This window comes from Equus asinus, chromosome 5, assembly GCF_041296235.1.
Source record: "Equus asinus isolate D_3611 breed Donkey chromosome 5, EquAss-T2T_v2, whole genome shotgun sequence".
NCBI lineage: Eukaryota > Metazoa > Chordata > Mammalia > Perissodactyla > Equidae > Equus > Equus asinus.
Window position 1 is genome coordinate 50,197,501 of NC_091794.1, and position 21,792 is coordinate 50,219,292.

The following is a 21,792-nucleotide window of genomic DNA, read 5'->3' on the forward strand; positions in this document are numbered from 1 at the left end:
AGCTGAGGATCTTAAACTGTAGGTCCCTGACTCATGGACAACAAAACACAGTTTCTACAACCAAGGGGGCATGAATAAAAGTACATTATGAAAGTAGGAGGTGGACCAGTGAATGGAATAGTCAGGAAAACCATTAAACAGAGTAAATTGTATAAATGGAAAAGGAATATTAGTGGAGAAGAAACAGAAAGAGAAGTGAAAGAGACACTGAAGTGCTTTGATCACCTAAGTGATCATAAAAATGTGACTTCAGGCATTTCAATGAGGAGCTGAGAGGAAAGAATCAGGCATTTCAATGAGGAGCTGAGAGGAAAGAAAAAAACAGAAATCAGAGGCACATAAGAAAGGAGAGTGGTCAGCCTTCAGGACTTGGACCCTCCACTGCAGTACCATGGAAGCTTAGAAATCGAAGAAAGAATAATTATTGCTCAGCTGGGATAGCATTTTCCTCCTTGCTAGATGCCTGGATATTGAGCCCAAAGCGCTGCATGATTTTTCTGAGAAATTTTACTTGGTTTTATCAGTGTTCTCCATTATCTGATTAAATGGTACATCACATTCCATTTAAATATATTTATGGAAATCCTGCTAGGTATAAGTTGGACAGAATGGAACCTAGAAATTAAAGCAGGGACCTGTTTCACTTCTGAGGCAAACTTCGAAATGTTCAAGTTAAAATATAGATGAAGAGTTTAAAAAACTACCTTGGGCATTTAAAGGCTTGCCTTGTTCTAATAAAAAAATGGCTTAGACTCATCTTTAAGTATTTGAATGTATCAATAAATCTTTAAAATGGGCATTTTTCTCTGGTAGTTAGTTCCCTGATGAAAAACTAAAAGTGATATTTAGTTTCATTTTGTTGCTGGGTGGTAGAGACACAAGATTCCTCATAACTTACACTCTGGCAAAAGTATTCCCAAGGTATTTCTTTCTTTGTGACTTACTGGGCTTATGCTGCAAGGGCTATAACTCACGACACCTCAGAATTTCTCTTCTCTGACTGAGAATAGAGCAAATACGACGTGGATCGAGGGGGCCAGTGTAATAAATATCACTTCCTTCCTGCCTCTCCACTCGCCCTTCTATACCTGCGCCCCACAGCCCTCCTTCATGGTGGGGACTGGGACTATTGAGTTGTGCTGTTCTGCCAGCAGTGAGCTTCAGCAGGAAGAACAGGGTTATTAAAGGAATAAATTCATAGCTGTTCACGAGGACCTCCGATGATCTGACTGTGGTTTCGCTGTCACCAGGAAGCCCCCGTTTTTTCCCTCTCTCCCATAAAACTAAATCCAAATCTTTGGATTTCTTCCTAATGGTACAGTAATAGCTTCCTACACTTTAGAGTTTAAATGTGGTTTCATAGGATTTCAGGATTTAAAAAGATTTTCCCCCTGGCCTTTTCTTATGACTGAATCGAGGAAGCTGGAATGCATCTTTCGTGACTGTCTTACCAAAGGCGCATCTTCTACTGAGAAGAGCTCTGCAATAGCTAGAATTGTTCCAGCTCCAAACTTCTGTGAAAAGAAGTGATTTGACAAGTGATGTAATCACATAAACTTCTACATTGTTGGCACATGTGCTTGGCTTATGATAATTTTTTGGATTTAAAGGGAAACTTCTCTTTCCTTTGTGCTTTTGGGTGCCTTTTGGAGAAGAAGATAATTCAGCGATTTATATGAGGTTTGACTCCTTTGGAGCTTTAATATCATATGGGTTTCTTGGGAAGGCTGGCTGCTCGGAGGTTCCCCTGTGAATACCACAGCTCCTTGGTCGGCGGTAAATGAGTGCGGTGGGCATTTCCCATGTTGTTTGACTTGATTGGGTACCATCTCCCATGGTGATCTGTGAAGCCAATTAATGGAAAGAGTAAATTATATTAATCTCTTTTCAGCTGTGCAAGAAAAGGAGTCAAACATATTGGAGAAATTCTTCTAAGTGTGAAAAATTACCCACTTTGTCTATTTCATATTTCTCAAACTCAAAAATTAATGACTTCTTAGAAAAAAATGTGTGTATCTCTGTGGACACAGAGAGTTTATGAATGCAAGGGGGCACTGCTGGAGAGGAGAAAAGGAGGAGGGCTTCTGTGTAGGAGGAGAAAAAGACCTATTTAAGCATTGAAATGTACATTTTTCATACTTTCAAGTGATTGGTTTTTAGAAAGAAAATTATTGTGGAGCTAGCTGTTCTAAAAGCAGCTCCATTTAACTGATGCTAAAATAGGTATGATGGAGTAGGGATTTTGATTTTAAGTCACTCATAGCTGATTTTGCTGGGCTTTGGCAATTCGAGTTTGAGAAATTCTACTTTTGGCTGATGAAACAATGTCTCAGATTTAGGTTCCTGTGCAACTGCTAGAATGCTAAGATATGGTGGATAAAGAGTCTCTGCTGGTCTCCTTCTGACAGCCCCGCCCCCCCCCCCCCCCCAGTTGGCCATCTGGACTTCTTACTCTTTCTCACATTTGTATCTTGCTCATCCTGCTGAGAATGCTCTTACTACCTTTACCTGGGAATCCTGTTCATTCTTTAAGAATCAACTCAGTCACCATCTCCTCCAGGAAGTCTTCCTGAGGCTCCAGATAGAGTTCAGTGCCTGTCTCTTAGAATTCAATAGAACTCCATGGCTCCTTCTGTTACAGAATTTGTCTAGGATTATAATGACCTATTCCCACGTCCATCTCTACTATTAGACTACAAATTCCTCTAGGCAGACCATTGTTTTGTCCTAGAAGAACTTTATATTCTAACATCCATTATAGTACTCCAAAATATGTTTTTGAACTCAACCAATTTGGTGATTAAAATGGAATTATGAAGGCTGAAATCAGATTCCTAAGTGGCAGTCTGCTTAGGAGGCGTATAGCTAGGTGAGGGACATGGTGGCACAGTTCCCAGTCTAGTGGTCATCTATTTCTGCATGAAGAAAGATCAGAGTAATCCTTATTTGACAAATTCCTTTCAAGAAATTGCTTTCTTATGTCAGAAACAGATACAGCAACAACAACTACTACTATCATGTATTAACAATAATGGCTATAACATTTGATTGCATTTAAAGTGTTTTTCACGTATTTGTTATGTCATTTGATCCTAACCAAACATCGAGAAACAAGGATTCCTTTTTATTCCATTTTGCAAGTGACATAACTGATCCTGGAATGGATTCATTCATTCAACAAAATTTTGAGTGTATACCCTGAGCTAGGCCCTGGAGCATAGGAAAGCAAATAAGAGAGAGATTGTCCCAGACTGCACAGAGCTTACATTCTAATGGGAAAGACAGACATTAAAAGATTAATTACACAATTAATTATTTAATCACAATCTTGTTTGGTGCTATGGAGAATTAAGTACACAGTTGGGCACAAAATAGAACAGGGGACCAGTGGACCAGACTCAGGGTGAAGAGTTAGCAAAGATACTTTGAGCAAGTGATGCTTCTGTTGAGATAAAGGGATGAAGGAGGAGTTACCTGGTGAAGAGGAAAGAGGAACCAAGGTGTGGGAAGGCGGCTTGGGCCTTTGAGCAGCTAAAAGGAGAAGTGTAAAGAGCCCTGGGACACTGCGGGGAGACAGAGCAAGTGCTTTGGGAAATCCATTCCTTCTGACAGTCCTTATGGATAAGTAGATGCAAAAAAAAAAAAAAGGGATTTTGGTAGCAAGAAGCATATGAAGGCTGTTGGGTTCGCCCTTTCCTACAATTTCAAGCAATGGCTTAGAGGGAAAATGACTTGAAATAAAAAGAGGAGAAGAGAATTGGCTGGAAAAAGGAATCTCAGAGTCTGAGATAATGCAAAGCACGGAATATTTTCAGATCTCAGATGCCTTAACACATATAAAGCTGTTTATTTACATCCCTACTCTGTGGTTGTTAAAGCTGGCCCTAAGCCGGGCCATCTGCATTTTCGTCCTCACTGAGTTTCTTTGTGGGGTGTTCACTCCAAGTTCTCCCATATCTGATAGTAGCCAGCAGAAAAGTGTGAACACTCCCAGCCTCATTTTAACTAAATTAACTAGACTTACAACCTCAGTGTCAGCGAACAATGAAAGCTTACCACCAAACATATGAAACAAAAATGAAATTAGCCAGCAGTAGGAAACTACAAACAGCTGAGGCATTCAATTGTTAGCCATTTGAAGGATTAACTTCTAAATCATGTAGAGCTCCCTTGGTAGTTTAGCTTGTTGGGCACTCAAGGGTATATAAAAACACACTTTAAAGTAGAAATGTATTTCTTCACCTATAAAATAGAGATTTACTGGCAGGTTGTGATATTATTAATACTGGATTTCCTTGCCTTGGCCCATGAACTTAATCATATTTTCTTTTGCTTTCCCCACTTGCAGCCTTGCATTGGCTTTCAAAACAGATACCATAGAATCGAATATATCCCAAGTCAAGTAAGACGTCACTGTCCTGGATGGCTGCTGCAGAATTCTCTCAGAGTCCCTGCTTATTTCTCGGGAATCCACTCTTGCCCTGTGCTATTGTTTCATGCACTCCAGATTTACACAGCTCATTGAATATTCAGCCAGGCTTAAAGATTTTATTTGATGGTTATTTCAATAATAATTATGGAGGCTGCCAAACTCTCCTTACCCTGTTAAAAAACAAACAAAAAATAAACCCGCCGTCATAACAACAATAAAATCACTACAGAGAGATGTTTTCATGATACCTTAAAACACAGTTTGTGTTTCTGGAAGGATTGGTAGAGCTATTCAGAACTTATAGCCAGAGAAACTCAGTTAATGGTTATTACTATCAATTATTTTCATACATTTTAACAGCGTTTATTAAGAACCCATAAGCTTTTCCTAAAATAATGTTGTCAACTCGTATGTTAATATTTCAATAAAACAAGACCACCAGTTCACCTATGTAATTGTTTATTCACTTGGGGGTTAATTGAATAATTAGGATTGATGAATTTTACGTATTTTTCTTTTTTAAACCAAGAATAGAAGGCAGCCACAGAGACTTTCGTGAGCCTTTTAAATGTTTCCCATTATCCGAGTCTCTTCTCTATATATCTGTAATTTTCTCTGTCCCCACATCAATTTCAGGAAAGATTCACAAACTGGCATGTCTTTTTTTTTTTACCTTTTCTTTATTTAAAGGGGCCGAAGTAAAAGGCAAAAAAAAAAAAAAAAAAAGTGGAATAACCAAGAAAACCCTAAACAAATAAAGTGCAAACACAGAGTGACAAGCACACTCAGACCCTGGATTGGTTATGGATGAGACGACAAGTATATGATGAAATTAATGACCCTCTGTCAACTTTTTAGATCTCACTTTTAAAGAGAATGGACCAAAAATCAATAGCCCCCAAACCACCAGTACTCCAGTGAACCAGTCTTTCATTTATCTTGCTGTTGGCACTCAGATGGAAATGCAGCCAAGCACAGCACAGAGCCTTCACTGGGAGTCATCATCACAGGCAACGTTTGAGCACCCCAGTTAAGGGTCAAAGGTGTGCACCAAGGCTTCTTTGAGAGGGACCTGCTTCTAAATACCAATATTGGGATTCACTTTATTCAACTGGAAGCCCATTTGGCATATGCATATCAAATGTTGGAGTTTTTGAAGGTTACGTGTTAGACCGATGGATCCTAGTCTACCAATAATAATGGATAGCTAGGAGTTCTAGTCTTCTCCTGTTTTACGTCTTGATTTTTCAACTGTTATATCTCAAGCATTCAGATGGAAGTAAAATACAAATTAGGATCAAAGTAAGCTGGACACAAGTTTTAAAGAGGCAAATTTGTACAGACACGTGGTTTTATCCCATGACTGCATTCTGCTTCCTAAGTAATGTAGTTTTTGAGGACCTTTCCCTAGAAGAGGGTTAGATAAAGTGTAGACATTATGTTCAGAATATTATGAGCTCAAACCCAGAAGATCAAGATAGATTCTATAATTAAGGCAAAGAAGAAATCACTTAAAATGCCAGATGAGTTGTAATTGAGCTTGTAATTTCTATGGGTATTCTTAGAAGTAATCACTTATCGCCAAGACTGAATTTTCTAGAGATAAAATTGGTCAGCTCATCATGAGGATTTTATTACAGTGAGAAAGCCATCTTAAAACGTGAAAGATAAATAAACCCAAACCAAGAGTTCAATAGCACTGTTAACAGCTGAGGCCAAAGTGAAATGAAATGATGCCATTATGTTAAAATGGATGTCAACACACATAGAAGAAAATCACTGTAAAACGAGAGAGATCACATTTTGATGATAATCTAAGACAAGCAAAGTGCTGGCCATTTATCTGGCATCGTCCAAATGGAATCTAATCAATGATTGTCTTTAAGCCTTTTTATTTTATTTATTTGACAAACACTTATAGAGAACTTACTGTGTGCAGCCACTGTTCTGAGCTCTTTATACATAATGATTCAGTTAATCTTCATAACAATACTAGGAAATACATATTGTTGTTGTCCTAGTTTTACAGATGTGGAAACTAAGGCCCAGAGAGTTTAACTAACTTCCCCAAGGGCACACAGCTAACTAGTGTCAGAGCTGGGATTAAAACCTAGGCAGTCTGGCCCCAGAATTCAAGCTCTTAATTTTCAAACAAGGCTGCCTCAAAAAATGAAAGAATTTAAAACACCAGAGGGAACTTAAACACATTACAAATAGATAGATGAGAAGAACTTAAACCAGGACATTTTGTTAGTAATGTTTTTTTTCTGTTTCTAATATGATTAATTATTTTTGTAATATTTTTAAAGGGAAAGAGTCTTCCACATAAAAAAGGTGAATTAAGGAAACATTTTCAAAAAATTTAATATCTAATATATTTGACGATATCTGCAGCCTGACACAGTGACAGTAAGGCAGAAGAAGCTGTGAGCACTTCTTAAAAGTTTTACTATTTAATTTTTTACTGGAAGAAAGAAGCCTTGAATAGTTTATTCTCAACTTAGACAAAGGTTTGATGATTATGACCATGAACAGTGGTAAAGCTGCTCTTTTTCTCACTTACCTGCAGTGGGATAGCTGTGGACAGAGGGAAATTATTGTAATGTAATAAATTGGCATAGAAGTAAAGATACCATTTAAGGTGATACATATGGCCATAAAGCCCAATAGATTTAAATGAATAATACACTAATCCCTCAGTTTCCTGGAGAATTTTCCCCATTCTTTCTCACCTAATAGGCTTCTAACTTGCTGCTTCTAATCTAGTGAGAATTAGAAAAAGCAGAGAGAACAAGGGTAAATCAAAGTAAGAAGCAATGAATGAGGGCCCAAAGTACTTTCAGGTAATCAAAGTATATGAAACCTACACTGGCGAGACATCCTTATGGACAACCATGATAGATTTGGGATAGTGGCTGGAGATCTTCCTTTGTTTCAAATCCAGCAAAGAATACTGTTGTTATGAAGACTATTGGAAAGATGTGCTTTACAGTTAAGCGCTTATGCCAAATGTGAATATATTTTTACCCTCCAAAATATAACAGAAACTGCTTTGAACTGTCTTTAAAACAAAATTTTCCAGTGTCTCAATTATTTGTTTTGGAAGTGTTAGGAAAACCCCAAATGTAAACCTCTAACATGCACATATGCAAGAATGATCACACAAATATGATCTCATCTGATGATTGGGATAATGTCATCATCTTGGATGTGCCGGCTCTGACATCCATTGCCCCATTCTCTTCAGGCTGCTCTGGCTCCCTCGGTGGGCAGGTGGGCCTTCTTCTCGCCCTTCCCACTCTGTGGGTGTCTCTCAGCAAGCTTCATGGAAACTTCCCAGATTGAGGAGGGCCCTTCCTTGGACAAGGGTGTACAGAAACTATAATCACTTGCATAAAAACAGGTGAGTGAAGGAAACATTTTCACATTACATATTTTTGATTCTCCTAATACACTTATACTTAATAAAAATATAATTGCATAAATTCTTGATCTCTGACACCAAGACAACAAAGACACAAATTGCCATTTAAGAGAAAATAGAGGCCAGCTTATTGCACTCTCCCAACCACTTTCGACTCCAATGACAATTGAAGAAACTAGAAAATTTAAATGTATAAACTTGATATGTGGAAATATTTGTTTGGCTAATAAAGCAGAACAAGTTAAAGAAAATTGTCTGATAGGGCTAAATCATCTAAATAAAAATTTAAGTGTATTTGAGGGTGATCTTAGAGTTTAAAAAAAAATCGTTGTCTTATTTTTATTTTGTTTCCTCTCATATGCTGATGGCTCTCATCTATCTGGAGGCAGAATCTGGTTCCTTGTTCATTTTATCTTTAGGGATGACACTCACCTGCTTAAATATCTCTTAACACTTTTAGCAAAACCAGATGCGAAGCACCATTTTGTACACTTTTTCAGTTGGAATAACTAACTTAACCATTACAAATTAATCTTTAAAACAAACCATCTGAACAACAAACTAAATATGCCTAGGGAACAGATGGAGTTTTTATGTTTTCATGTGAACATCAAGCTAATACCTGTGCAAGATGAATGATGCCGCACAGGAATCTGGGCTTAATCCTTTCGTTTCCCAGTGGGGTGGCTTCTTTTTTAATGCCCTGTGTCTGGGGATGGGAGTCCATTTCCTCATACTTAAATTGCATTGTAAAATTACATATGTGTGTTACTTTGTATGCTCACAGACGTATAAGTGTGTGCCCACACTGTCTATGAAATATTTGAACTGAGCATTTGTCCAAGTGCTCCTTTGGCTTAAATGATGAAAATGAGCTTTAATGCCCACTAACAGGAAAACTTTCTGTCCTATTGAACTGGGCTTTGAAAACTAGTTTCTTATATCTCAGCTTTTTATTTGTTCAATAAAAAGTCCGTGTGTATGTTTTACATATGAGTGTGTTGTTAAGAGTTTACCTTTTTTTTTTGGCTGAGATTTCATAAAAAGCAATTTAGGCACTGGAAAAATTTGTTTTTAAGACATTATAAAAATATTTTTTTGTGAAGTCCTAGAATGTAAAACTATATTTGCATTTGGCATAAGCACTTACAAATAAAGAATACCTTTACAGCATTCTTTATAGCAGCAAGATTATTTGTTGAATTTGAAGGAAAAAAATCTCAAACCACTATCCAAGACTATTTCCATTTGTCCATAAGGATGCCTTTCCAGTGTAATATGGCTAAATAAAATTAACAGAGCATAAAAATTTCAATAGTCTTCATTTCTTTTTATTTATCAAACAAAATAGGAAATTAACTGATTTGAGTACCACCATATGAGTTCAAGAAGCACTGATGAGAGCATCTACTATTGTTAAGCACTGTGGTAAATGCTAAGATACAATGATGTAAAATCGAAACCCTCCCACTCCCTGCTCTCAAGGAAATCCTAGTCTAGAACACTGTTGCCTTCATTTCCCTCTCCCACCTGCTGGCAGAGATAGGAAGAGCCCTAAGTGAAAACATCTGGCTGTCCGACATTAAACCCATCATTCAGCACGTGTGCAATTTTCTCATCAACAGCTTTGCGTTTTGGTGTACGAGTAAAATTATATCTGTATAAAGCTTGAAATCTGGCACATTGAGCTTCTACCTGTTGATTGAAAGTCTGTCCAAATAAATAGGCTCTCACTGGTGCCCACGACCATCTCCAGTGGCCGGAGGATTTAGTTGTTGGTAGAACGTGTCTCTCACTGCGTCTCCGGGTTCATGGTAAATCTACTTAAAGACGTCTAAGATTGGCTCTTTGCTCGTTGGAATGCCACCAGGCTGGATGATTGAGAGCCAAATTACACGGTCTGATAGTGAATTTGGGGAGAGAAAACAAAGCTTTATAACAAAGATAGATTAAGAAGGTAGTTCTGGTACAAAAATACCAGTCCACCATTTTGAGGACCATATATGAGGTAAAGGCCTGGCATGAAACCAGCTCACTGGGGTTCCCACTGCTCCCATTTGTCTGTAAGGTCTTCAGAATTAGCTGAAGCCTTTGACTTCCCACAGGATGCCTTAAATCTTGCCTTCCTTTAGGAGTTAAGAGCTCCCTTATCAGCTGTATGTTCTCAGCTACTGTTACATTTGTACTGCCAGACAGCTGTGATTAATTTATACACTATCACTTCTAAAAACCTATCTTTTAAAAAATGGAAAGCAATATTTTGTTGTTGTTCAGCTGTTGTCTTTTTAGACCCGTGTGAGCTTGTCTAGAATTGCTAGAAAAAGCATTGCCGTGGGACCCCAGAAGTCTGAGTCTTTCGCTGCTATTTACCGGTGAAATGAACTTGGCCAAACTTCTGAAAACCTAAAGTTCAGTTTTCTCATTTGTAAAATAAAGTTCTGGATAAGCAAAGCCACAGATTTCTTTGATGTCCTAAAATTCTAGGATTCTCTAAAACTATGCTATGGATAGCAGCTTCCTCTGAACAACATTAAGCTTTGTGTTAATATCCTTTTTGTGTAAAAACGTCTTTCTAAAAACATCTATTTGAACATCCACCCACACCATCACTTCTGTCCTAGATGATGAGTCAGATGAGACCACAGCTTAAATAATTTTCAAGTTGCTCATTTTACAGTCTTCCATTAATTTCCATGGTAGACGAAATAAGAAAATAAGGGAGGTAGGGTGGGGGCAAGTAGAAATGTCACATTCAGCCTGACTGAACAGTTCTGTTGTGTCCAGTATCAACATGCTGTGCCCTTGGAAGAAGGTCCTTTTGGTGCAACTGCTTGTCTGTTCAGAAAGAGAGGTAGTTTTCTCCAGGAGCTGGCTTCTAAGGCTGCAAGTTTACTGAGTGAGAGGGAACGAGAAGGCAAGGAGGGCACCCAATAAAAGATAAGGGTTATTTTCCAAAAAGGCCTTGACTAACTGATACCTAACCTGGAACATGATCTCCTGTCTCTCTCAGACTTTCCATAGTTTATCTGATTCCCCTCCATGGATTTTTGACCCTCTTCTTATTTAATCCCTGTGTTGTACTAGACTTTGCTATCATGCTAATCTCTTCCATTTCCTCATTTAGTGGTTGACAAGACCTAGAGCCATGAAATCTGTAATGGACTGGTCTTGGCTGGAGAGTCCATTGATATTTGTTCAATTTTTTTTTGCAGTGCAACAGAATCTACCATCGGTGAGATTTACTTTAACTCCTTGGGAGGACAAAAGCCAAGTCTTACTCAGTAAAACAACAAATATGTTTCAGATAACACATCCTTGCACTTTTTTTTCTAGAATAATTGGAACATTCATAGCAATAGATTTAGTCTCCTTGTAATTTGTTTAATTGCCTCTGTTATGAATGACTTATAAACATGTCTATGCCATCTAATCTTTCTGATTCTCAGTTTGTAAAATGAGGATGTCGAACTCTACGATCTCCAAGGTCTTTTCCAACTCTGAAATTCTGTGACCCGATACTTCTATTGTTTAGACAAAAAATAGGTCTGTTCTGAAATGTTCTGTGTTAGGCAGCAATCCAAACGGACTTTTTAAGAATTCACATAAGAAAAAAAATGTTCTCACATAGAGGTCTATAGGATGAAGAGAGAGCCCATTCACTATTTGTTTGCTCTCTGTGGGAAAGCTATTCTTTTTTTTCCTCTTTGAACAATATAAGGAAACAACTTATCTTTTACAATTTTTGGATTCAGTTCATGGAGGGTGTCAGTATTGTCTAGTGTTCCCAACAGGGACGTGGGAGTCAGAGATGCCAGGACTCGTTCCCAGCTTCTCTGCTCCTTACGTGACCTTCAGAAGCCATGAAATGACTCTTAAGACTCAGTTTATCTGCCTGAGAAATCGGGCTCCTCTCTTCTTACCACAGAGAAAATATAGTCTTAAAGTTTTTGGAAAAGGATTACAGCCGCCTAAAGGGTTAAAACGATCATCTTTAGTGTTTCAGAGCATTTATGGATCCCGCTCGCAGATGCTTCTCTACAGCCTAAAACCAGAAGCTTTTGTACAAATATTGTAGGATATAACATCACAGGCCTAATTTAGAAACTGTAAGAATCCAATCAAAATGGGTGGCCTGAACTACAGGTGACCCTTAGTATACTCGAGAATAGGTTTGCTGTATAAAGTATTAACAAGAAAAGTTGCAAGATAAGGGAATGCAGAACTTAGCAGGAGGGTGAAAGAGGAAGGTCAGGCCTGAAGATTTTGTTAGCAGCATTCGCTTCTACATAAACAGTTACCATATTAATTAAAATGAATCTTAACTATTGATTAGGCTGAGCAAATCCTTCTATATTACTGCAGATATTTTCAGACATAACTGAAAACTGGAAGCAAGCTGTCTGTATTAGCCAGTCAATTTTTCAGATAAAAGTACTTATTAAAGTGCTAATCAGTGTGACAAACTGAATATGATTTTACCGATTTTTCCAAATTAACATGAATCAGTGAAGTCTTACTGCTGCCAGAAACTTGAAACGATCAGGCTGTTCCTAAAATCTCCTATTCAGAGTGGAAGCATAATACTGCCTGTAGTTTCGCAGTGACCCTGTTTGCTTCGGAAATCACCAGGTTGTCAGTTCAAATCCATCCCTAAGACTTTGCTCCCCAAAATATATCAGGTCAGGAAAATAATTATCGTTTGAGAAGGAATCGCTCAGTTATGTTTTATGATCTTACTATAACATTGGATCAGCTCTTATGAATGAGAGTACAGTTCGGTTGGCATCATATCAGTAAACATGACTGAGCACTGCGATTTCCCAAGCACGTGTGAAAATGTGAAATGCTGTCAAGCAACTTCCCCAATACGGGTAGAAAGAGCCATTTTGGATATGTACTCTTCTGGCTTTTGTGTAGGGGAATCAAGTCGTCATTCAGGCATGTTTAAATGCTGCACTCGAGCTACCTTTTTGAGAAGAGAAGACGTGCTGGAGTTGCACTGCGATTCATCATATTAAACTTCATTTGGTGGAAACATTACAAGGGAATAGGCTCTCAGTCTCCCAGGAAGTGCCTCAGCTCTCCATTACTTCCCAATCGCCCTGCTCACCACTGCCCCTTTATTTCTTTGTAGCCTGGACCCTTCGTACAGTGTGCGGCTACATTGGAACCAGAGGCCCCCATCCTGTGAAAAATTCAGATGGCTATAGCAGTAATCAAAAATACCAATAAAGTGTCACCGGTCCTCGCTGGTGATGTGGGATGGCGGGTGAGTGAGATATAAAAATGAATCATGAGGCGAGACATGATTGCTGCTCAGCCAACCATTTCCAAATGTGAGTGCACCCAGGTTGCATAAATGGTTCAGAATAGTCTCTGTTAGGCCAAAAGGCTTGCAGATAACGGCGTCAACTCATCAGGCTCCAAGGCCCCCAGGGACCCGGGAGGCAGAAGAGTTGCTGCTCAAGTGGTTGAGCCAAAAACATTTATATCCGGGCACTGTTGGGTAAGTGGCGTCTGCTGACAGCAACTGCTTGGAGTAAAGTTGGTTTTAAAAAATAAGCACCACAGCCCTATATGTTTAATACAGGAAGCTGTCTGAGGTGTAAAGAATGGTGAAGTAAATGAGTGGGATACCATTAATCTTGGTTTGTTTCAGCACTACATCTTTAGCAGTGGAGGGGGGGTGGGTGGAGAGAAAGACTTGCTTCTAGCTCATAACCTGTGTGTTAAAACTGATGTCCTTCCCATTAGGGCCTGTAAACTCATTAGCACATGGCAATTTATCCTCTTTTATTCCTTCTCAATTATCCTATCATCCATTGTATCTGGGTCTGATTACCCTTTCCCAGAGTCAAACATTATCTTGTAAATCATTTGCTTTGAGTCCAAGCCTGCCATTGCACTGCCCGGGATTTGCTTAGGCAGGTAATAAATCAATTAGTATTAAACTTGTGGTGTCATCTATTTTCTTTCCCCATGCTTGGAAAAAGGAACACCTGAAACCCTAGCTTAGGTTACATCACATTTCTGTGCGCGCTTTTGAATAATGCAGAGACATTCACTCTTATTCGAGGGGGAGAAAAGATAAGGGAAGCCAAAACAAGGGATCCACATCCTCAGTGTGTGCCTGGAAGGCTGAGGACATCACAGGTATGTGGCCCTCGTATTTCAGAGGTGACACTTTTAGTAATAATTGGGAACATCTATTATTTAAACATGGACATCAGAGATTCTGTTTAAGGGGATAGTCTGACTTTTACGTCCAAAACACAATTATGGAGCCAAAAGGAAGATTGTGGTTCATTTTTTTTTCTTCTATTATTCTTTTATGTATATTCTGCTTCTTTGCACACATTCAAATTGGTCTAATACAACCAGACAAGAGCAGTAGAGTATTTTTTAAGGTCATTGTCCTTCCCTCCCCTGTACATTCTAAAAGATTCTCTTCTTCCTTCAGGTAGCCTACTAATTTACTTATTCATTTTATCTTCATGTCCTGGATCTAGTTTTCAATTCTTTGGGTGAGATTCTGCACAGGGAGCCCAACGAGACAATTGTAGCTCAAAAGTAAGCCCTGTGGGTTCCCAAATTAAAGAGAAAAATCCTCTTGGGTATCTTAACAATCAGTAGCCTCTCCTAAGTAATGCCCTGTGTATGGGCTATAAATTAGTGGAGATCTTTGCCCTCCTGGTTGGGAAAAGGTGCCTGGAAGGCACTGTCTGTCAGACAGGCGGCAGGGCCCCATCGGGGAGCTGCTTCCAGCCTTGGAGAACAGTGGTAGAGCCATGAACAGGGCTGGAGCACGATGCGCCTGGAGGGACTGGAGGGCGGTTGAATACTGTTTGGTTCTGGGTCTGGCTGCTTGGACTGCTGACAGTCCAAATCCCTGGGTGTACTTTCCTCTCCAGCATCCTGCTGGAAACTGCCCTACAGCAAGACCTACCTGTTTCGTGTGGTTCTTCCTGTTTCAGTCCTTTTCACCCTGCAGAAGTATTCCCCGAGAGAACACACATGGACTCTTCCTCCTATGGCTCGAAGGATGGATCCTGATATAGTATCCTAATTCGTTTATTACTAACACTGGTTAAGCTCTCAAGGCATAGCATTATGGTGAGCAGAGGCTCTAAGAGAACCACATGGCCATGTGTTTCCACCCCTACAGAGGGGCTGATGGAGACACTCAGAAATGGTGTGAAGCTCTTCCCCCAGAGCAGGGGATTTGAAACATGGCGTGGGGCCTGTTCAAATGCAGTCTCTGACTCCATAGGTCTGCAGTGGGCCTGAAATTCTGCATTCCTGACAATCTCCCAGGTGGTGTGGATGCTCCAAGTCCATGGCACTTTATATTTCCTTTTCTTGTGGCAGGAGTAACTTTCACCGTATCACAGCCATTTACAAATGCATCGTGTGTGCCCTACAAGGTACCAAGCTCCTTGAAAACAGGCCACGACCGCCTTGGTGAGTTTATAATGATTAATTTCCTTGGTTTGGCAACTAGGAGGTCTGGGATCTAAACTTACTTCTGTAGCAGACTAGTTTTGTAACATTGATCACTTCTACTGAAATCCTCCGCATCTCTTTTTCGTGCAGTGAAAAAGTTTGGACTAGGTTTTGGGTGTTGTTTAAAAGCAAGAGCAGGAGTGAGGTGAGAAATGTGAATGAGGGAAAGAGTCATGCAGTGGTCACGGAAGATCCAAGAAAGATTGTGATGTCTAAAGGGAGCTCCCTCCTTTGTCTCTCTCCTTAGGGTGTGGATCCCTTATTGGTAGGCCTTACAAATTTTCAAGAAGCTAGAAATCTGATTCTTTATTAATGTAAAATGTTCTCACTTTTAAACGTTGACAAGTAAAATGAAATTTTTTTTGAAAGGAGAAGAGACACACTGGGGATGACATAATCTACTTCTGCAGGCCAAAGACTGCCCACAGGCCGTGAGTGTCCAGGCCCTGGTCTGGATCAGGCTCAAAAGGTTTCTTCCAGTAAATGCATAAGAAATATATTCACAAACGTTAGTCAAGTTAAGCCAGTGAGGGCAACATTCATGATGGACCAAGCAAACCAGCAACAATGGCGGAGTGGAGGTGGCTGGGGTCTCAGCGTCTTGGGCTTTCCTGAGTGTCATACATAAGATGGATGGGGAGGCTGTGCTCCACCTATGACTTGTAGTTGGGTTTGTTTGTGTGTTTACTGTTCTGGGAGTTGCCAGACATGCTTCTGGTCTTTGAGGAGGTGATATTCACTTGTGAAATGCTCAGGAACTGTGAGAGTCCTTGTCATAGAGATGCTCATGGCTTTTAAGATAGTTCAGGGGTGGTGACAGCTCATCAGTCATGGAGTAACAATCTTTACCTTTAACTTCTTCTAAGACCCCTTAATAGGAACCACTCGTTCAATTGTCAAAGTTTTTCTATTGACTCATGTGCCATTAGCAGCCCTGATTAGAGACCATCACACTGTTCCCCAGGAGTGGCTCAGTATAAATGAGGAGACAGCATTATGTTACGTGGATATAAACATCCCTATATTGGGGGAGTGCAGTTTTTTATAACTTTATTTGGTTGCCGAAGAGAATCCAAATTCACACAAAAACTATTGCAAGAACTGTATCTTTGACAGTTGTCCATAATAGATCCATACTAATCATCACTTTCTGATGTTCCGTTTTTCTGACTTGAGTTCTCTGCAACTAACCTTATAGTGACACTTAGCCCATTTAAAATTCCTTTTTTTTCCATCTGTCTTCGCTTGGGTAATTGTTCCGTTCACATTATGGAGATGTGTCATGTCCTGAATTTTGTATCCTGGAAAACATGTAGTAAGTCAAACTTGTTCAGACATGATGACACCACATAGACATGGCTGATTGTAAGAGGAGACAAATGGTTTAGGCTTAGATGTGAGAGAAAAACCGGGGTTACTGGCAAGCATTAAATATTTATAAAGCAGCCAATCTTTGGTACTCATCAGGGAGTGTTTCTGCATGAGGCATGTCAGGCTTTGTAATTAGCTATGGGACTTACTATTATTTGAGTTTTTGCCATGCTATTTTCTGCCTATGAAGGACCATTATTTTAAATGTGTAATAAGAAGAAAGAAATATTGTTTGAGAAAGTGATAACTTTTCATTTTTTGAACTTTCAAATAATAATGTATGTTACAGTCTGGTAGTGACTTTGAATTTTTTTATCATCACATTTTCAGGGATTGTGTTACACTGAAATAAAGATTGTGAACTTCAGTGTAAGATAAAAAAATTCTAAATTCAGGTAACTTTATAACATTTCTCTTAAAGCTTCTTTCTCCATTAGGAATAGCAAAAGCAAAAATAAAAGCATAAACAAAACAAGGCTCCCATTTTCTTCTTTGCAAATAACTGTATTTTGATTATTAGCAGAAATGGCCTTGCTAATACTTACGGCATTTGTAAATATAATTAAGAAAGGGCTTTCTTTTTTAAAAGAAAGTTGCTACATTACAACCATAAGTTGCTATAAACTCTTGAGGGAGAGGGGAAAAAAAACAAAACCCTCAAACCTTAATAAAAGTTCCCAGCAAAACCATTAGGGATTTCAATTATGAAGCTGTTCTCAAGACTCTTGTAAAGGTTATTTGTTGAACAATTTCTCTCTAACAGCGTATGACAAATTACTCACTTGGCACCGTAAATGATACACAAGCCCTTTAATTAGAATATAGCACTCGATATCTTTAAGACCTTCTAACATTTCTTAGTTAATATTATTCCTCCTGTGCCTTTCCAAGGAGATGTGGACTAGTTTGCAGAGTCAAAATGGGTGATGGAGTAGGGTGGTCAGGGACCTCGCGCTGGGCTGGGAATATCCAGAAGCCACACAAAGAAAGGAAGGCTCTGACCCCAACAAGTTTTGATTGCAAAGGCGACTCTGATAACAGAGTTTTTTATTATCCATTGCTTTTAGCCTTATTTACCATCAGGCTCTCTTGCCACAAGCATGCTTTTTAGTTCTGACAGCCCTGAATTATGGCCATTGTGGGATCCTATCTCATTAACTGAAATGGGAGAATAAAACATCAAACAATCATAAAAATAATTTGGCACTGTGAAACCACTTAGGAGCAGCTGTCAAACAGGTTGGAAGATAAACTTCTAAATAAAAAGAATAGAGAGAACTGCAGTGTCCTGCCATATGCTTCCTCGGCATTATAGACTCCTTAATAACATGGAGTGCCTGTGTTTATGCAGAATAGTCCAGACACTCCATATATGATATTGATTATGCCTTAACCCCAATTTAGTAAAGACCTACTCCTCCTTTTCCTAATCAGATATTGCAGAAGCAGTTTTCTGAAAGAAAAAAAAAATGTCCCTAATGCCAAGCCATATTTTATCTACGAAGGCTGTGGCGGGAGATAGGGCTTTGTCTTGCCTGTCATTGTGGCTTGGAGCCCAGTTTTAGGACAGCAAGGCCCCTCCGGGGCTCTTCTCCAGCAGTTTCCATCCAGCGATTCAAAAACATACATCTTTATCAAGCTGTTGTTGTCAGACAACATTAGATAATTAATAGGCCATTTGTCAGCCTGCACAAAACATGTTAAAATCCCAAACACAATCAGGATAAATATAGTTGCCTGCTCTCTGAAGGCTTTTTGTTCTGTCATACAGCCATTGCAGGCAGATATTTGCTATTAAATGAGACTCATTATTAATCACATCTAATGTTAATTAATTAACCGCCTCTGTGTATTGAGGGCTCTCTGTGACTTTCAATTGTTTTAAGAAGCTAATTGGTAACTTAGCAGTTTACATCTAAGTTACTATTTTTCATTCCATTCATGTCAGGATTTTACTCAGTGAAATATATTTATTTGCATTTGAGAAATTCCCTATAAAAAGCCAGCATTTAAGAGTCTGCGTATAACTATGCAAGAAATGATTAGGGCAACGAAAGCCGTAGAAAACTATGTACCCGCCTTTGCGTTTTCTTAGGCCTAGCTTATGAAAAATAATTTGATTTTTTATATTGTTTTTCAAACCTCATTGAAAAATGGAAATATTCATATCTGATTTTTAGTAGATGATGAAAATAAGGATGATATCCAGGCTTAGCCAAATAAATGAGGTATCTTGGTATTCATTCATTCATTCATTCAACAAATATATGGTGGCCTGTGTGGTCCTTTATTGGTCAGTTCTCGGTCCTTTGGGGAGCCTGGCCTCTCTGAAGCCAGCACAGAACTGAATTTTAATTGTTTCAAACTGTGAGCTACTAGAAAGTGGGGACTTGATCTTCAAAATGCACGCCCCCTTTGTGTCGAGCGCTGTGCTCCCCTCCGTGGTAGATGCTCCATTGATATTCTTTCAACTGAATCAACTAATTCAAATACTATGTAAATGTCCTCAAAACTCTCCTGACAGAAGATGAGTGATGTCATTAAAGAGAGATAATAACGGCAACATTGACCCATCATATGTTCACGGAGCACATTTCAGTTTACCAATGGCTTCCCCATACTAACTTAATTATTTAAGTTGTTATATCATTCCTGTTGTATAAATGAGGAAAAGATCTCTGTTTCTTAAGCAGACGTAAGCTGCTTCTAGCACCTGGCCTTCAGTGAAAGCAGCTTTGCTCTGGCAGCCCACCAGGCTGTAGTTGTATAGTTGTGTAGTTGGGCACGTGGCACGAGTCACAGTGATGTGCTTACCAAGCATCTGATCATCTTGGTCTATTCCTTTTGGAAACTTTGATTTTTTCCAAGATAACTGTTGTTCGGGGAAGTCCGCCCTGACAGATCACATGTATAAAAAAGCATTCCTAGACACTTTAGTACTTTGAGAGGAGAAATTATTTGAACATTTCATCACAGAAACAGGGAAGCAGATGTAAAGGAAAAAAGTAGTTTATCTCCGTGCTTCCAAATTTTCAGGTAATTTTTGGGTTATGCCTCATCATAAAGCAAACATGCCTATTTAAAACATGCCTATGAAGATTTTTTTCATATCTATTACGAAAATATTTTTAATGTCTTCTATAACTCTTAGTTGTACATATGTCACTATTTAAGTACTAAATATTTTGTGCCAACTGTATTTAACATAGAAATGAAAATCACAATAATAATCAATGATACTACTCACTAAAGACATCTACTTAAAGTCTAGCATACAAAATATAATTGACGGTAACATTGTTCACTGAGACTTAAAATGTTTTCCTTTAGTATCAGGAACCTTGTAGAAATAGGCATGAGAAAGAACTGGGACATTTGCCATAGGTGATGACATGGATGGTGGAGCACCTGGAGATACATATAGTGTAAAATAAACAAACCAAAGACTCAACAGTCAAACCGAAGTTTTCTACCTGCTTTCCTTTCTCTCTGTAACTACCAGAAGCCTATTCACAGCTCAGAGGGTTAGTATTTTTGTAGTGTGTGTCCTTATTTATTGTAACAAGTAGAGCTCCTTATGCGGGTAGCCAAGACAGATATTTTTTAGTACCTTTTAAGTTGAAAATAAGATGCTGTGCACTTGTGAACGCCACACTTTGCATTTTCATTTTTGTTAACCATCTCAACTCCAAGGTCCAAATAAGAGAGAGAGAGTGTGTGTGTGTGAAGTGAATCATTTTCTGTCCAGATACATAAGGCATGAAAAGCACATGCACACATGCACAGAACAACTGCGGAGCTTAAATTGTTTTATCCCTGTTGAAGTGCTGCTGTTGAATTATATGTAGGGTAGGGAAAGATGACTGGATTGAAAAATGTCCCTTAGCTAACAAAGATCTAGATTGGAATTTAACTTAAACCAGTCTGAGTGATATTCCAGAGACTTTTATTGCTGGAAATAATATTGAATGGAAAACAGTCACACTAAGTGGAAATATTTTATATCATAGGCTGCCATGCTCTAGATTACAATTATATGGCTTTTGCATTCAGTTCCCATTATGAGCTTGTGAAAGATCCTTTTCTTCTTACTCAGATTCTTGGCTTAATTTGTAATAACAGCTCCTGACACAGAGCTTTTGTGAAAGTCCCAGCTTTTACTCCTTTAAGGTAAACTCAGTGGTACGTGTGTGTAAGAAAGTAGGGAGACTGGCCACATTGACTGAAGCCATTATCAGGATCTCTGTGTTTTCCTGGCTCTCTCTAAAGCAAAAAATGAAGGACCCTTCAGGAGAACACAGCGTGACTTCAACTGTCTTCTCTGGCCCCTTTTTTTGTCATCATTTTTTTTTTTTTTTCCGTTTTGTCCTGAAGATGTAAGCTGCCGTTGCCTAGAAGGGAAGGAAAAGGTTTTTCCTAGGGATGTTAATTTCAAGGCTGAGTAGTTTCCAGTCACCAGGCTTTGCTGGAAGTATCCTTCAAGATTTGCCTGGAGGCAGCAGGGGCCCATTTGTCTCACCTGCAAGGAACATGGTCTTAGGAAAATGGCAAGAACTTTTGGAAGGTTTTTAAATTAGCGCCTTAGTGTCTCCGGCTTTCGACTGCTTATTTGTTAGTTCTTGTGGTGGTTTTCTTCCTGGTGGTATGTGTGTAAAGCATCAAATTGTGAACTTCCCGTACAGTCTTCAAAGCTTTTTACTCCAGTGGTCAAATAGGTTTATCTTAGTGTTTTGAGCATGACACATAATTTAGAGATAATATTTGTTTTGGCATAGCCTAATAACTATAAAATCAAGATACACACCAGAAAAAATTTTTTAAGACCGTAATGCTATTTTAGTGGGAAATACTCTTTATTCCCTAGACATAGCAAGAAGCTGCTCTTGTCCAAATTATGAGTTGTGAAACCTTGCTTTACTCATAAAAGAAAGCAAAATTGGTGAAATGTTATTGAGACATAACTTTTCTCCCTGGAGTAAGTTCTTTGTTGTAGAGAGAATAAGGAAAAATAAAGCAGCAACAATCTTTCTACAATATTCTTACAGAGAAATAAGAAAAGAGG

The 21,792-nt window shown here is 38.9% G+C and overlaps 1 protein-coding gene across 15 annotated transcripts in view; it reads left to right on the forward strand.

The window, feature by feature from the left end:
* MECOM (MDS1 and EVI1 complex locus) overlaps positions 1-21,792 on the forward strand; it is a 533,659-nt gene that overhangs the window by 178,058 nt on the left and 333,809 nt on the right. For 8 of the 15 annotated variants that reach the window (XM_070509483.1, XM_070509485.1, XM_070509492.1 and 5 more), the window contains exon 2: positions 15,225-15,317. The exons of the other annotated variants lie outside the window; for them this stretch is intronic. In XM_070509483.1, coding sequence (XP_070365584.1) covers positions 15,225-15,317 — 93 coding nt within the window. The remainder of the gene's footprint in view (positions 1-15,224; positions 15,318-21,792) is intronic. 15 annotated transcript variants of the gene reach the window in all.